At 43.2% G+C, this 17,788-nt stretch overlaps 1 protein-coding gene and 1 long non-coding RNA gene across 2 annotated transcripts in view; one reads left to right on the top strand and one right to left on the bottom strand.

Annotated features, from left to right (window-relative positions):
- ITGA5 (integrin subunit alpha 5) overlaps nucleotides 1–706 on the bottom strand; it is a 96,929-nt gene extending 96,223 nt beyond the window's left edge. Inside the window, exon 1 of the mRNA XM_034419286.3 lies at nucleotides 189–706. Within this exon, the coding sequence (XP_034275177.2) occupies nucleotides 189–397 (209 nt within the window). The 5' untranslated portion in view covers nucleotides 398–706. The remainder of the gene's footprint in view (nucleotides 1–188) is intronic.
- Nucleotides 317–11,890, top strand: LOC148115317 (uncharacterized). Its single transcript, XR_015732387.1, has 2 exons — nucleotides 317–456; nucleotides 11,722–11,890. It is a non-coding gene; the product is annotated as an uncharacterized LOC148115317 (long non-coding RNA).
- The last annotated feature ends 5,898 nt before the right edge of the window (nucleotides 11,891–17,788 follow it).

The following is a 17,788-nucleotide window of genomic DNA, read 5'->3' as shown; positions in this document are numbered from 1 at the left end:
GAATCCTCGAATTACTGGAGTGGGGTGGGGTGGGTGGGTGATATAGGAGAGCTTGACGCGGTGGGATTGAGACGACCCAGCCGGGCTCCCCTTCCTCGCAGAAGTGCGAAGTGCCCTCCTCTCCCCCCCCACCAACTCCCCCCCACCACACACACACATTAGGATCGCGCCGTCTAAATCGGACCCACCTCTGTTCTTCCGGGAGGTAAAAGTCCACTGAGAAGCCAAAAAAGCTGCCTGGGGGACCGATCAAAACCGTCGGCGCCTTGGAGTCCAGGTTAAAACCCCAAGCGCAGAGCCCGCTGAAAAGGAAGAGCAAAGCCCGACGAAGCATGGCTGGGCTCGGGGAAAGAAACGGAGATCCGGATGCACGGAAGGCCACCGAGTCCCAAACCATCGTTTAGCCGGGTCGCCAAAGAGCGCTTGCTCCAACCTTTCCTCCAAGCCGCTCGGAACGTGAGTGCCGCGGAGACTCCCTGCCTTTCTCTCTCTCTCTCTCTCTCTCTCTTCCTCGGGAATGACTCACAAAAGGAGGAGTTTCTCGCCCTCCCCCTCGACGGTACGCACGGAGGGATGGGGGGGGGGCAGGATGGATCTCATTAAACTGCCAGCGCTGGGAATTTTGGAGAGGAGCCAAGAAGAGCCGTGATGAATATTTCGATATGGGGAGGGGGGGGGAGAGGAGGTGGAGATGAGGGGAGGGGGGTTGTTGAAAGCAAAGCAACGAATTTTCCAAAAATGTTTTAACTGCTCTGTCTGTCTTGAGACTTGTGTTGAACTTCTTGTTCTTCGGCTGTGCGCTGCGGATGATGTCACGTTGGGGTTTTCCTTCCTGCAGAGGGAATCGAGCGCTCGCCGGTGCCAAAGGCGAAGGTTTGGTTGTGATTGGTTGCCCCGCGTTACCATAAAAACGAAATTATGCTCAGCAGAGGAAGAAAAAAACATATAACGCACCCAATTCAGGTGTGGGGTTTTCTACTCCCCTCCCTCCATCCTACCACAAATGGGACTCTTTGAGGCATCCAGCTTTGGCTGCTGTTCATGGGTGAGGTTCTGGAAGTGCCAATACAGGTAGTCCTCGATTTACGGCCACAACTGAGCCCAAAATACCTGTGGCTAAGTGAGACGGTTGTTAAGTGAATCACTTGCAGGTTTAAATTAATGACAGGGTGGTTAAATGAATCTACCTTCCCCATTGACTTTGCTTGTCCGAAGGTTGCAAAAGGGGGTTGGTTACATGACCCCGGGACGGTCATAAATATGAGTCGGTTGCCAAGTATCTGAATTTTGATCATATGACCATGGGGATACTGCAATGGTCGTAAGTGCGAAAAACAGTCATAGATCGCTTTTTTCAGTGCAGTTGCAACGTTGGTCACTAAATGAACCGTTGTAAGTCGAGGACTACATGTAAATCCAATAACTTAACCTTTTACCGTGCAACCCTATGCAAGTCAGCCTGGACATAAATCCCACTGAATACTTACTTGGTAGGAGAGACACCATGATCACTGAATTCAATGAATGAAGTTTCTTCCCAGATATAAAATTCCCCCAAACCTTAAAAGCAAGATAGAGATATCTTGATCCCCTCCAGTTCACTAAAGTCTTGCTCCACCCTTAAGATTCATCACATTTAAATTGTCAGTTGACTGAAAAGTTGTTTGCACAACATCCAGGAAGTTGTAACTTTGGGCAGAGAAAAATCATACGCACCTTTACTCCCAGCCTCTCAAACCTATTACTATAGCACAATAAAATGTGAGGGATTCTCCCTCTCCTCCTTCCCCCCTCCTCCCCCCCATAAATGTGCTGAGTATTCTGGCTGAATTGCAGACATTTAAACATGAGAAGTTTCCTTACAAAGAGTCAAGCCATTTGGGGTTCATCCGCCTATGTTTCTCATAACTGGCAGCCATTCAGGTTTTCCAAATCCTTCTAAGCTGGGGATGTGACAGAATAAATGGGAGATGATGAGTCTGTTTGGAAACAGTGCACATTTAAACTTCAATCCTTAAGATTTATATTGACTGTTTCCCTATGACTATCATTAAGTGTTGTACCTTATGATTCTTGACCAATGTATCTTTTCTTTTAGGTACACTGAGAGCGTATTCACCAAGACAAATTCCTTGTGTGTCCAATCACACTTGCCAATAAAGAATTCTATTCTATTCTATTCTATTCTATTCTATTCTATTCTATTCTATTCTATTCTATTCTATTCTATTATTCTATTCTATCTTAGACACACCCACCTGCAAGAAAAACACCATTGAAAACATCGCACTTACCTTTAGATAGTACAAAACCAGGGGTGAAATCCAGCAGGTTCTGACAGGTTCTGGAAAACCGGTAGCAGAAATTTTGAGCAGTTCGGAGAACCGGTAGCAGAAATTTTGAGTAGTTTGGAGAACAGGCAAATACCACCTCCGGCTGGCCCCAGAGTGGGGTGGGAATGGAGATTTTGCAGTATCCTTCCCTTGCCACGCCCACCAAGCCACACCATGCCCACCAAGCCACGCCCACAGAACCGGTAGTAAAAAAATTGGAATTTCACCACTGTACAAAACGGTATCTTTAGTTCAAGATCTCTCCAAAACCTCACCATGGAAATATGATTTATGTATTAAGATATACATGGCCTACCCTCCAATCATGTTGTTTGGGTGGTTTCAGAAATAAAGAAGCACAATAGGTTGCTTTCTTGAAAAAAATCTTAAGGCATAAGTGGATAGGTATCCTTCCAAGCGACCATCACTCTGAACTGCAGACCATGTTGATGGCAGCTGTATTAATTTATTACATTTATATGGTTTCCTTTTTCCTGAAAGCTTAAAGCAGCATGCTGGAAGGCCTCTTCTAATGTTATTACCACAATAACCCCAGGAGAGTGACTGACCCAAGATTATCCAATGAGCTTCTGTAGTCAGCCTGGATCTCCCAGATCCAACAAAACTTATCCTATCAGGGGACACACTTTGTCTTCCCCTGGCTCAAATAGAAATAGATCAAATGAAATAGAATTAGGGGTGACATGATAGCAGTATTCCAGTATTTGAGGGGCTGCCACAAAGAAGAGGGGATCAAATTATTCTCCAAAGCACCGGAGGGCAGGACAAGAAACAATGGTTAGAACCTAATCAAGGAGAGAAGCAACCTGGAATTAAGGAGAAACTTCCTAACAGTGAGGACAATTAACCAATGGAACAGCTTGCCTCCAGAAATCGTGGGCGCTCCGTCACTGGAGATTTTTAAGAAGAGACTGGACAGCCACTTGTCTGAAATGGTATAGGGCCCTTTGCTTCAGCTGGGGGCTGTATTAGATGACCCCCAAGGCCCCTTCCAGCTCATTCATTATATTCTAAGATCAGCAACTTTTGCTGTTATGAAATAACACCCAGATCCTTGAGATCAGTGTCTCAAGTTTGATAGTCCTAAGCAAGCGAAAGGGAGAAAGCATACATTCTCAAGATTGCTGTAGTTTCCATCCTATGGTTTTGTGCAATTAATAGGAAGCTGTTTGGTGGACATGCCCTGCTAGCCCTTAGAGTAACCTTTTGATGGCTGGAGGCTGTACTTTACTTCTTTAGTGCACGCATGTGAAAACAAAGGCTACAGTTGGTGGAGTAATAATGTAAAATGGCAGGGTGGGGTTGCATAGGAACAAAGCAAGGATTTTCTCTTATTTCCCTAGAGTTTGGGGGTGTGGGTGGGAACTTTCTAAAAGCAGTGTTCAGCCGGTTTTAGCATTTGCACTATTTATGCACTTCAGTTAGGGTTGAAGAGTACAGAAAAATTACTCAATGAACTACATGCAACCCAGTGGCCACAGGTTGCTTACTTCAGCTTTAACAATCTTGCTTTTCCCTTGTAGGCAAACCTCAAACCAATATGAAGTTTAAGAAGGTTGAATTGCTCATTTGTGTACACTCTCCAGTTCCACCTCCTTCTTTTTTTCCAGGCAATCTCCAGATGTTGATGAACTACTACACCTTCCAACAGCTGTAGACAACAGGGCCAATCATGAAACGTGAGAGCTGTAGTTCAGCAACATTTGGAAGGGCACAGGCTGAGCATCTCTGTGTACTGAAAAAGGGCAGGTGATTGATGATAGGATTCATGGGCTATATTTACCAAGAGGAGCTGGAAGGTATCATGAGGAAGGAAGCAAATGAAGACAGAGCAGTGCTTTATTTAATTAGGAAATGTATACGGCTCAACTCACAGCGGGCAGCTTATAGGGAAAAAAAATAAGAAAATAAATCAAAAAATAAGAGAGAGAAAAAGAAGGAAGGGAAAGAAAGGAAAGAAAGAAAGAAAGAAAGAAAGAAAGAAAGAAAGAAAGAAAGAAAGAAAGAAAGAAGAACCTTACATTTAACATCATACTCTTAGCTACTTCCAACAGGATGTGTGCAACTTGATCTATCAGTCAAGGATGAGGCTTATGGATTTCATTAAGCCTTCCCCCCACCACACCCCTGCCATCTAATTCTTTCTCTGTACTTCTGAGATGGTCATAAGACCTCAGATATATCATCATGGCTGCTGAAGATCAGAGAGTTGGGTGGGGTGGGGGGATTAGTTTAGGGCCATTGTGCTTTGTGGCGATTGTACTTTTAGAAAGCTGTAGTCGAGAGAAGTGATTTGGCTATGAGGGTAGCTTTGTAGGCTATGAATTTCATAACCATTTCTTTCTAGATAGCGCTACTGAGGTTCTGTAGATTTGCTGCTGGTCTCCACCCATTGTACAGTACTGTCTATTTGAACTTTTTCAAGAACAATGGCATTCTGAGAATTGTAGGCCCAACATATTTGGAAAAGCCAGGATGGAGAAAAAGCCGTGGCATTATTTACCAACATAAAAAGCAACCACACAAATAGTAGATGAAACTCTCTCCCACTCATCCGTCCGATTCATTGAGTAAGGTTAGCTGACAGTACTTTTTCTGTAACGGTGATAATTGTAGCAGATTTCAACATTTGGCTTCAGCTTAGGTTTTATGCAACTGTGAACATTGCCCATGTGTGTGGCTGCATTTATAATAATTATTAGTTAAAAGGGGTGGGTGGAATCATATGGAAAGCAGCAGCACTGGGGAAATCTAGAGAGACCTACTTCATTGCTGCATAAACAAAAGCCTCTCTATTAATTCTGCAGCTGTTAATGGAAGAGAAGGGCAGTTGTGCTAAGTGCTGTCCCAGACCCTATGGTTTAACACTGATTTTCTTCGTGTGTGTGTGTGTGTGTGTGTGTGTGCGTGCGCGCGCGCGGGCCAATTCTGGATAATGTTCCATCTGACAAAGAATAGGCACTGGCCCATGATGAAAGTTTATACCAAAATAAATTGATTCGTGGTTCAGGTGTCGCAAGAATTTAGCCAAGTTTGCTGCAAAAGCTTAAGACGTCCCGCAGGTTGGGGAAGCGAGAAGGGGCCAAGACCCTCTTTGGAAAACTCACTGTCTTTGAAAAAGGGCTGATTGGGAGGAAGAAACAATTAAGGAAATCCTGGACTGTGCGGCGATGGATAAATCAACGAAAGAAATAAAAGAAAAGGAAGATACAGAATATTATCAAGTATGGACTAAGTGGTACAATTGGCTCCAGATTAGTGAAATTGAATAAATGATGTGACAGATGTGTAAAATACTGTAAATGAATAAAACTGGAAATAAAGGGACGACAAAGCTAAAGATAGTAAAGGATGAGAAAAATGGAAAATGTAGAAAGTAGAAAGTAAGAGGAATGAAACTGATATGAAAAAGAAACACATATTGTGTGTTTGTGTTTTGTATGTTATGTTGTGTTGTTGTAAAATTATTATTATTTTTTTTTTTAAAAAGAAAAAGGGCTGATTGGGAGAAGCCAGGTATGGATCAAGAGTTCAGGACGGACGCAAGAGGTGGCAAGAGATGTGCTGATAACCATGTGCTTCTCCTCCATGATCTAATGACTTGCAGGGAGAAATGCAGATGGCTTTGTACTTGAAAAAGGCGCTTTTTGTCCGGTTTCTAATGGCTTATTCATACCTGTGGAATGACTCCTCGCTGAATGGACATTCGGCCATCCTGGATCAAATGAACCTGTCTTAGGAGTTTTTGTGGTCCCTTCTGGCTGCTTCTGCTGCTCCACATCCTGAGAGTGGAGATGATCTGAAATGGTTGCTTAAACAGCAGGTGAGCAATGGGATCACTCCAGCTCATTGTGATGCACATAGGCATCATAATGCTCCACCCGCTGCCTACAGTGTGGATTTGTGTAGGGAGGGAATTTTCACACATGCAGCTCTCCATAAAGAGGAACTCATATTATTGGGATACCCTGTAATGCAAGCGTGTCAAACTCGATTTCATTGAGGGCAGCATCAGGGTTGTGACTGAGCTTGCGGGGGTGGGGGGGCCATGGCCAGGGTGGGCATGGCCAGCTCGACATCACTCATGTTGATGCCTGTGGTGGCTCAAGCGCTCTCCAGCAAAAATGGGTCCCAAGCTCCATTTTTAACTGTTATGTTATGTATAGATGTTTTTATTTTGGCTGTTCACCGCCCTGAGTCCGAAAAGAGAAGGGCGGTATAGAAATTTGAATAATAAATAAATAAATAAAATAAATTTTGATTGTGACGGTCTCCTGCAACCCTCTGCCAGCAAAAATGGAAAATTCCATTTTTGTTGGCAGCGGCACTGCGGGCCGGTCCTTCGCTGTTTCCAGGGTGGTCCCACAGGCCAGATCTAAGCACCCCATGGGCTGGATCCAGCCCGGGGGTGGGGGTTGACCCCCCTGGTCTAATGTGCATGAGTCAAAGATTTGCAAAGTGACAGGCGGGTAGGTAGACCTAAGAACTAGCGGCAAAATAGCTGTTTATTGTTGGTGCTTTGGTGCAGACCTTTTCAATAAAGTTTAAAAGAGTCTTGAGTTCAAGTCCCATCATAACCACCTTGTTTGGAATTCTGAGCCTCACTTCCCCCTGCTGTAAAATGGGAAGAAGCAGGTAGATCATAGACGCCCCACGGAGAAAGCGAACAATTTGGTGCAGCTCTTTGTTTTATTTTTTATTTTTTTAGGAACCATAGCAACTTTGGGTGGCTTAATTTTTTCCAAACTGTTGTTACTGTTAGCAGAAGGGAAGAGAGAGTGATGAGAGCTGTCAGTCCTAGGTCAAGCACAGCCCTTTCTTGGGATTAAAAAAAAAAAAAAAATCCAGCTATCCAATTGCTGTTAATAGCAAGCGGGTGGGATTTTGGGCTCAGCTTCCCCACAGGCAGCCGTGGCTTTTGTTTGCTTGCCCACCCTTTCTAATTAGGCCCCTGGGTGGGGTGCTTAGGCTGAAAGCAGACCAAGTTTCTTCTCTGACTCAGCTGAGCTCATGGAAAGGAACGAGTTCGGCCGATGTTGCAAAACATTTGCTTAGCTGTGGAAAACATTGTGTGCTAATAATAAATAGCTGGTGGCCTGTGGAGGTGAGAATTAAATTGGGGACAGACCAGTTCCACTGCTTATGAATTCCTGGACTCGGAGAAAGCTGTCATGTCCCATCCTGGATCTGAGCCTGATGCAAATCCTCATGAGAAAAGTAGATTGTCTTTGGATGATGATCAGTTCTCTCAAGCCAGGGCACTACCCGGCAACCTACTTTGCAGCCTTTCATAAGCTGGTGTTTATGAAAATAGAGATGAAGGGATGGACGTTCCCCCCTAGAGTCTTTCTGAATTATAATACTGAAATAATTCCTTTCAAGTATTCCGATTACACTGCTAGAATGTTACCACAGAAACCGCTTGCAAGGGGTTCAAGAGTTCTTCACTTTGTGTTGCAGGTTAAAAAGCTGAGGTAAGAGAAATTTGGTTCCTTGCCTCATTGATGTCACACCTCTGCTTGGTTGTCCTTCTGAGAGTAGGCCCCAAATTTTGAAGTTCCATTCAGGCATATCACATACTTGTCCCAGAAGTTCCTCCTCCAGGCGCCAGTCTCAAGAACTGAGTTGTCATCTTGTCTTTTTCCTATCAAGATTCTTGCGATTCAATGGCAGAATGGTAGGCAGAAATTCAAGTGGAGAGTTTTTCTTGTGAGGGGGTTGAATTTTTATCAGAGGAATTTCTGGCTGCAGTGTAACTCTTAAAAAAAAATTACGTTGATCTGTTCTCCTACCACGTGAAGACCCAGATTAAACTGTGTTGTCCAGACAATAAAAATTACAGCAAACAGGAGGGTAATCTAAAGACAAGGGAGCTGAACCATGCATTTTTTAAAGACAATGTTTCTCGACCTGGGTAACTTTAAGATGTGTGGCATGTGCTGGCTGGGGAACTCTGGGTGTTGAAGTCTGCACATCTTAAAGTTGTTCAGATTGAGAAACATTACTTTGTGAAGATGGTCATTATGCTTTCTATTTCCACTCCAGAAATTTTGCCTCCAAGTCTCTTATCCCATCTCTTTCTGCTGCTGGAAAATTGCCTTCCCCTTATATCTCCGAAAAACATTCTGGCGTCTCATTTGAGTGAGCCAGCGGTGTTGTTGACATTTAGAAGAAATTATTTCAATTATTATTACTTATTAATGTTGTGCCATCAGCATCCTTGGCACTTGGCAAAATGTGACAATGTTTAATTGATAAGCAGGTTCCTGATCATCCTGTTGCAGGGTACTATTTTTCTGAAGAGAACTGTTCTGGAGAGATTATATTCCAGGATCTGTGTTTTTTCTATATTTGCAAAATCAGTATGCAATAGTGTAATTTGTGACTGTCCAACTAAAAATAGCCTTCTCTATGTGGAATAGATTTAAGGGTATTAAAAGTGTTTCCTAGTTTCTCAAAATCTATGTTAACTTTCAAAATTAACCATAGCATATTTCCCCATCTGAGGTTCTCACATACGTAAGACTATAAACTTCATCTTCCCCCAACTGCTTGCTAGTAGGGAATTACAGTCTGAGAAAGAGAATTTGGATGGGGACAGAAAAGTCCTGCTCCACTCTCAACCATCATGGTAGACAAGCCCTATTCGGACTCCCATTTGGGTGGTGGCATAAACTTGGTTTAGATTCATGTACTCCTAAAGTGTATTTAAGTACTTTGGGATTTGTCAAGTAGCTAGAAAAAAAAACCTCACAACCTCTTTTGTTTGCAAGAGTATTTATGATATAATGGCACAATTGGAAAGATGCACCCTCTCTTCTCTGCCAGATGACAGAGGATCTCATTCTCATTTCCATATTCTTTTTGCTGTACAAAAAGAACTATGTCTGCAAATGTGACCTTGTTTCACTTCCTAACAGTGAGGACAATTAAGCAGTGGAAAAGCTTGCCTTCAGAAGTTATGAGTGCTTCATCACTGGAGGTTTTTAAGAAAAGACTGGACAGCACTTGTCTGAAATGGTAGGGTCTCCAGCTTGAGCAGGGGGTTAGACTAGAAGACCTCCAAGGTCCCTTCTAGCTCTATCCTAATTGATTGATTGAATATAAAAAGATAAAGGTTCCCCTTGCACATATGTGCTAGTCATTCCCGACTCTAGGAGGCGGTGCTCATCTCTGTTTCAAAGCCAAAGAGCCAGCACTGTCCGAAGATGTCTCCGTGGTGATGTGGCCAGCATGACTAAGCACCAAAGGCGCAATGAACGCTGTTACCTTCCCACCAAGGTGGTCCCTATTTTTTTACTTGCATTTTTATGTGCTTTTGAACTGTTAGGTTGGCAGAAGCCGGGACAAGTAACGGGAGCTCACCCTGTTTATGCAGCACTAGTGATTCGAACTGCTGAACCTTTTTATCGACAAGCTCAGCGTTTTAGCCACTGAGCCACCGCGTCCTTTGATTGAATATAAAGATCATCAAAGTTTCCCCTGCCAGAATTCTGCCTGTCATAGTACACAAATGAGGACCATCTAGAGTTTGATGGACTCAAGACCATGTTGGCTAGGGCAGAAGGAACCATTTGAGTCAGGGTAGAACATTTTTGCCACGTGGCTGAAGAAATCTCATTTCCAGCTGTATTCAAGAGAGTGCAATTCCAACTACAACTTTTCTGGCCTCAATCCAAAAGAAACTTAGTCTGATTGAGAGACCCATTGAAATCAGAGAGATGGATTTGGTATGGCTGATTTCCCTTAATTTCAGTATAAGAACATGCACTTTAGTTGGGCTGAGATTTTGTAGAGATTGGGGGATGGATGGATGGAAGGACAGTCCCAATCAGATGCAATGACTAATGTATGTTTGACATGGAAAGAGTGTGAAAAGGTTGTTGTCTATATATCTCCAGTGACTAAGCATTGTTTGATATATACCCACTGAGTTACATACTGATAGAACTGTGTGTGTGCCATCTCGCCCTCTCCTTTATTCACCATGCCCCATGATGAAAAATTACGCTTCTTTCTAAAATATATGTGCTCTTAACAAAAAATAGAGCTGGCTTACTCTATCCAAGAAGCATTTTTGCTTATGTTGTCTTTATATATAAATTTTAGAACGCTTCTGATACAAAAGCATCTTTTTGCCAGGTTTTGCAAATTTAAACATGCCATATTTACCTTCATGCACATGTACACACAGCACAGCTTCACATATGAGAGCATGATTTCTTTGTGCAAACATAATAGGGAGCACACCATTTCCTCTGTAGCTACACCCACCGCTTAGCTTTTCATGCCATTCTTTGGTGGATCTTTTGATAATGTTCAGTCAGCTCTGGGTATTGCCCAATAGTGAAATCCAATTTTTTAAATTACTGGTTCTGTGGGCGTGGCTTGGTGGGCGTGGCAGGAGAAGGATACTGCAAAATCCCCATTCCCACCCCACTCCTGGGGGAAGGATATTGCAAAATCTCCATTCCCACCTCACTCTCGGGCCAGCCAGAGGTGGTATTTGCCAGTTCTCCGAACTACTCAAAATTTCCGCTGCCAGTTCTCCGAACTACTCAAAATTTCCGCTACCGGTTCTCCAAACCACTCAAAATTTCCACTACCGGTTCTCCAGAATCTGTTAGAACCTGCTGGATTTCACCCCTGGTATTGCCTTCCCTTTGGGTGACCCTCATTCATTCCATTCTGCTATCATTTGTGATTCATATTGGTTACTCCTTTTCCTACAATCTCTCCTGCATTCCCGGCTAGAACGGTCATCACTCCCATCGTTCACCACTAGGGGGAGTCACATGGCACAATGCTGCTGCAAAAAGTAATGCTTAGGCAGAACCCCACTGGCTACTTGGGGCTCAGCTGCTGTTTAACTTAATTTTCATTGTTGTTTGGGCCTCCCACAAGCAAAAACGCTAAATAAACCGTACACAGCAACACTTCCAAACAGGGGCTTGAATCCGATATGGCATTCCAATCTTTGAAGAAAGCTACAGTAGATGGGCTCTTTTCTTAATAGAGGGGCCCCAAATACATTGTTTTCAAAGCCATCAACTTTTTATAAGTACCGTTAATGCACATTTACACGTTGCTTGGTTGCTCTTTAATCTGATGAGGTACAGATGAGCTGCCTGACCTGACGTCATTGAAATGCCTGGGGTTTGAGGCAAGAGAAATTTCAACTGGTAGTACTTGATTTGTGTTGGCTCACCCGCCACCCCGACCCTTCAAGTTATCATACGAGATGCCTGTGTGACCCAGCTAGAGACTAAATATAATCAAGGCACGGCTGGAAGTGTGTGGGGCAGGGAGAGCTGTCTAAATTATTGTGCAGACTGTGACATGCGCTACTTTTTTTCTTTCTTCCTAGGCTGATGTCATGGGTGTGTGCTCCGTGCAGTGTAATTCTTCCTTCCCCCAGAACGGATTTATGTTTTTGAAGCCAAGACAACTGACCTGGAGGGGCTGAGAGGGGCAAGGATTGTCTTTACACAAAATATTTAGCCATGGGTAACTTAAACATGCTTTGCTGAATTGAACTACTTTTCAAGCTTTGTGTGATTCCCTGAATCAAAGGAGATCATTGTAAGTTTTAGAAAGAGCCGGCATAGTCACGCTCCACTTGGTATCAAGGCTGCAGCTAAGGAGGTGGTCAATGGTATTAAGTATCTGGGGGTGCAGATAGATAACAATCTGACTTGGTCTCTTCATACATTATCTTTAGTGAAGAGTACAAACCAGCATTTCCTGCGTCGGATGAGGAGAGCACATCTCTCTTTCTGTCCTGGCCACTTTTTACAGAGGTACGATTTAGAGCGTTTTAACAAACTGCATCATTGTTTGGTTTGGTGGCAGCAGTGCCTCCGATAGAAGGTCCATACAGCGAGTGGTAAGGACAGCCGAGAAGATTATAGGAAGCTCGCTCCCCATTATTCAGGAAACTGCTTACAAGCACTATGTGCTTAGAGCTCGAAGCATTGTTAGAGACCCCACACACCCACTTCACGGTCTGTTTCTGTTGCTCCCCTCTGGGAGGAAGTTTCGAAGTATTCATAGCAGATTCTGTAACAGTTTTGTTCTTTATGCCATCTGTCTTGTAAATTCGCAGGATTCTTTTTTTTTTTTGCCATGTATGTGTATACATTTGAACTAGACTGTGATGTTTCTCTGTGTCATATAGGTGTGCATATGTGGGTATATGCATAATGCGCGGGTGTCAAACTCAAGGCCCGGGGCCCCTGTAAGGCCCTGAAAACAGCGAAGGATTGGGCCACAGTGCCTCTGCCAATGAAAACAGAGCTTGGGAAGGCCACACGTGCCCCCCCCCAAGCTCTGTTTTCACTTGCAGAAGACCAAAAACGTGGCCAAAAATGGAACTTGGGAGCCTGTTTTTGCTGGGAGACCACTTGGGCTGCAACAGGAGCCCCTGACACGAGTGACATCAAACTGGCCATGCCTACCCCGACCCCTGAGGTCAAACACAACCCTGCTGCAGCCCTCAATAAAATCGAGTTTGATACCCCTGGCATAATGGTTATCTTTTGAGAGTTGAATGCAATGAAATTTCATTTTAATGTATGCTGATCAGGATACATTTAAAGTGACAATAGAATTCTATTCTATTCTATTCTATTCTATTCTATTCTATTCTATTCTATTCTATTCTATTCTATTCTATTCTATTCTATTCTATTCTATTCTATTCCATTCCATTCCATTCCATTCCATTCCATTCCATTCCATTCCATTCCATTCCATTCTCATTGTCTGAATTTGTCATAATATAGCAATAGCTTTTAGTCTTATATACTGCCCCATAGCACTTCACAGCACTCTCTGGGAGATTTACAATATAAGTATTATTTGCATATCCCCCCCAGCAATCCCAGCATGGATATATTAAACTGTAGTTAAAAATAGTGGATTGGTCTGTGGTGCAACCACACAGCCAGAGGAATGTCATTTAAGGTGGGATGCCTTCACTACTTTCACAGAGGTCTTCAAAAAAGAACCAAGAAAAAATCCATAACTCGGAGACATTCCATGTCCTCTTGTGCCAAAGTTATACTACCAGCAGAATCCTTATAGTAAATATTTATCAAAGGGAGTTGGATTAGTAAGAGATAAGTATATGGAATGGTGACTTGCCTGATTGATTCAATAATAGGGCAGCACTTCATAATGATGTATGTTTTATAACATGCTATCCAGAAATCAGTGGTCCTAGCCTGCAATGGCACCAATGATATGGGGAATATATAGTACTGGAAGAAAAATGTATGTTACTGGATAGAAAGGTGAAATCCAAGACATAGGATTTGACTATAATATATAATATATACCCTGTGCCTGGGCATATATTTCAGAGTGGAGTGCTTATGTCCTATGATCCTAACTCTGTGTTTTGGTTAATGCACCCGGAATAGTATTTGCTTTTTTAGCAGCTGCATCACATTGTTAACTGATGTGGCCAACAATGTGATGCAGCTGCTAAAAAGGCAAATACTATCCAGTGTGCATTAACTGGGCATGGCTAGTCTAGTGAAGAGAAGGACCAGGGAAGACATGATAGCAGTGTTCCAATATTTGAGGGGCTGCCACAGAGAGGAGGGGGTCAAGCTATTTTCCAAAGCACTTGAAGGCCAAACAAGGAATAATGGATGGAAACTGACCAAGGAGAGATTCAACCTAGAAATGAGGAGGAACTTTCTGACAGTGAGAACAATCAACCAATGGAACTGCTTGCCTTCGGAAGTTGTGGGAGCTTCATCACTTGAGACTTTCAAGAAAAGATTGGACTGCTATTTGTCAGAAATTGTGTAGGGTCTCCTGCTTGAGTGGTGGGTTGGACTAGATGACCTATAAGGTCCCTTCTAACTCTGTTAATCTGTTAAACTGAAACAGAGTCAAGATCATGGGACGTAAGCGCTACACTCTGAAATATAGGCCCAAGCTCAGGCGCTACAATTCAGAAAGGATATTGATCAATTGTAGCAAGTTCAGAGGCGGGCTATCGGAATAGTAAGGGTTTAGAAATCAAGAACAGTTTAAAGATCTGGTTATTACTTTACAGAAGAGACAACTGAGTGGAAATATCATAACAGATATTGAAGTACCATGTAGAAGAAATGTACCAAATACTGTAAAACAAGGGTGTCAAACTCGCAGGCCGGATGTGTCATGTGCTGGCCACGCCCATCCCCATTTTAGCGAAGGGGAGAAAAATAGCGAAACGTCATGCGACGAAAATGTGACGCCGCGAGTTTGACACCCCTGCTGTAAAAGATAGTATGGAGTTATTCTCCATCACTCCAAAGGACAGGATCAACAGTAATGGATTAAAAGTATAAGGAAGAAGGTTCAGGCTAGACCTCAGGAGGAATTTCCATGACTGTCAGCCAGTCATAACAAGTTGTGAGATCTCTTTTGGTGGAGATCGCCAAAAAGCAGCTGGATCAGAGGTGGGTTTCAGCAGGTTCTGACCAGTTCTGGAGAACCAGTAGCGGAAATTTTGAGTAGTTTGGAGAACCGGTAGTAAAAATTCTGACTGGCCCCGCCCCCATCTATTCTCTGCCTCCCGAGACCCAGCTGATTGGGAGGAAATGGGGAGTTTGTAGTAACCTTCCCCTGGATTGGGAAGGGAATGGAGATTTTACAGTATCCTTCTCCTGGAGTGGGGAGGGAATGGAGATTTTACAGTATCTTTCCCCTGCCACGCCCACCAAGCCATGCCCACCAAGCCACACCCACAGAACTGGTAGTAAAAATTTTTGAAACCCACCACTGATCTGGATGTCATCTATCAGAGACATTTTAGTGGATTTTGTACTGAGTTGGCGGGAGGGGCTGTTGACTAGATGATCTCTACGATCCCTTCCAACTCTATCCTTCTATTTTGGTCTGAAATGCTATCCGTCTAATGTACAAGTGGTAGAGCTGAAGTGTCAGAAGGTATGGATGAAACAGTAGCATTAAAAAATTGGAGTTGGTAGGGACAAACCGTAGAAAATAAACCATGTTACCTTGCAATGAAATGAAACCATATAACCAGAGAGGACATTCATAGAGGAAGTGCAATAGTAGTGGATGAAGGGAGAATATTTCTAAGTTTTTTAATTTGTTAAGAACTGGGCCCCACAAGTATGTTCCAGTTGAGCAATGAACAATAACAGAAAAAGGGATGGTGTCTCAAAGCTTAATCATCAGTGAAGCCCCAGACCTCGTATGACACATATGTTATTGACCTACAATAATTTTTTGCCATAGTGATACAAAAATTCAATTGTTATGTAGGCAGGCATATAAATAGAAATTAATGTCAAAAGAGGAATCTTCTTTTAAAAAATGAGAAACTTGGTGAGAAGGAATTCAAAAGGAAAGTTAAGAAAGTCATATCTCATGGATTATTTAAAATCATGAAAAGAAAAGGCTAGCTGGAATTTAAAAAAAAAATCAGGAAGGGTCCCACTAAAATTCACCAATGCAATTAACAAAGAAAGTCTACACTATTTCACAGAATGGGAAAAAATAGATTGATTGACTTGGCTTAAATTTTACCTTAAATAGTCAGGCATGGGAAGGGTTTTGTGGCTCCTGGTGTTTTCTTTTCTGTAGGATCCAAACGGGTACAAATGGCTCTTTGACAGGGGTGGGTTCTAAATTTTTTTACTACCAGTTCCGGGGCGTGGCTAGCTGGTCAGAGTCATTTCTGGAAGGTCCTCGCACTTACGACCAGTCCTCGCACTTACGACCTGACTCATTTGTTTGCTTTTAACACTGATCAGCTGTAGGACGAACCTTTGAAGCCCCACGGCAAGAGTTTAAACAGTTTTTTTCCCTCTAGTCATCAGCTGGGACTCAGGAGGCAGCAATAGATTGGGGGTGGGACCAAATAAAAGGTAAGAATAACGTGGGGGGGCTGGGAGGGGAGAACCGGTTCGGTGACGTCATATCGTCACCGCTACCGGCTCGGCCGAACCGGACCGAACCGGGAGGAACCCACCACTGTTCTTTGAGTGTTTAAGTTTGCAGACCCCTGGTCTAGCCCAACCTCACCTCACAGGGGAGGTGGTACAATGTGGATACACAAAGTATGTGGTGTCAGGGTAGTACAGTGAGGTGGACAATGGAGGGAGAGTCTCAAGTTAGTTTGAGGTCATGGGAAAGACAGAATGCTGCCAGTGCAATAAATAATTGCCTCTCTCTTTATGTTGGAAGGACAGATATATGAACCCAAACAGATATCAAGAGAATCTAGTGATTAACAATATTATATATGGCAGATTCTTATAGCCCTGGGGCTTGTGATAACCAGGAGAACGTATAGCTAGATAACCACAGTTCAAAGAATCCTACTAATTTGGAGATGAAACCAGACTGGTGTGGGCCCCAAAATCGAAGCACCAAAGAGAGGTCAGGGCTGTAGTTTGTTGGAGGTTGTAACTTAATTTATCACAAGTACATTCCCTCTTCCTTCCGGAAGTTGAAATTCAGCAACTCCCATGGTAGTCATAAGCCAAACTTTTTGGGAAGGGTGCCACAAACTGAGTCCAAAATATGAAGCAATCCCACAACAATACAGTATGCAGAATATTCCATATTGAATATTCTTCAACCTGGGTGCTTTTTGCAAATGGTATCTTTAGTTAAGAGCCAGTGATATACTGTTTGAGCCTGTCCAGTACTCTGACAATTTCCTGCGGCCTAATGTATCCATATTATTGGGTTCAAAGAAGTTTTCCACAAATAAGAGTAGGACTGGCTAATATATAAAAATATAAGGGGTGAATAGCTTCTGCTTTTTTAGGATCAACCATCAACATTAAAGAATCCAGCAATATGAAATATAGGTAGTCCTGAGGTTACAATAAGCAATTGGAATTGGATTTTCTGTTACTAAGTGAAGTGGTCATAAAGCACGACATCACATGACTGCATTGCTTAGCAACAGCAATCCCACTATTTCCAATTGCTGTCATAACCCCAGGACCATATGAGTTGTTAAGGGGCAGAGGTCCCAGAAGCAGGGGAGAGGTGAGGGTAGGTAGGGTAGTTCCATGGGAAGGTGTTATCACAAGAAGGTGCCATAGGGAGATGCCACAGGCTGGCCCTATGGAGTGCAGGTGGGGTGCAGGCACCACAGGGGATGGAGGAGCATGTAGGCAGGTGTCACAAAGCATGAAGAAGTGTGCAGCTGCTGCGGAGAGTGGCATCAATCATGTGACTGCAGTTCACTGTGATGTTGAAATTGCAAATCATGCACTGAATGCCTGGATTGTGATCATGTGACCATGAACATGGCTGCAAATTTATTGTACATTCCCATCATGTCTGCCCATTGTAACTTTGAAAGGTTGCTGAGCCAGTGGTCCATAACCCGAGGATTATCTGTATATATCAGACTAGCATTTAGTAGGGTAGCAATGAAGCTCTTGGAA

Source organism: Pantherophis guttatus, chromosome 2 (assembly GCF_059756535.1).
Source record: "Pantherophis guttatus breed Tessera chromosome 2, ASM5975653v1, whole genome shotgun sequence".
NCBI classification, from domain to species: Eukaryota; Metazoa; Chordata; class Lepidosauria; order Squamata; family Colubridae; genus Pantherophis; species Pantherophis guttatus.
The sequence above is the reverse complement of the archived record's forward strand: the minus strand, read 5'-3'. Positions and strand labels throughout refer to the sequence as shown.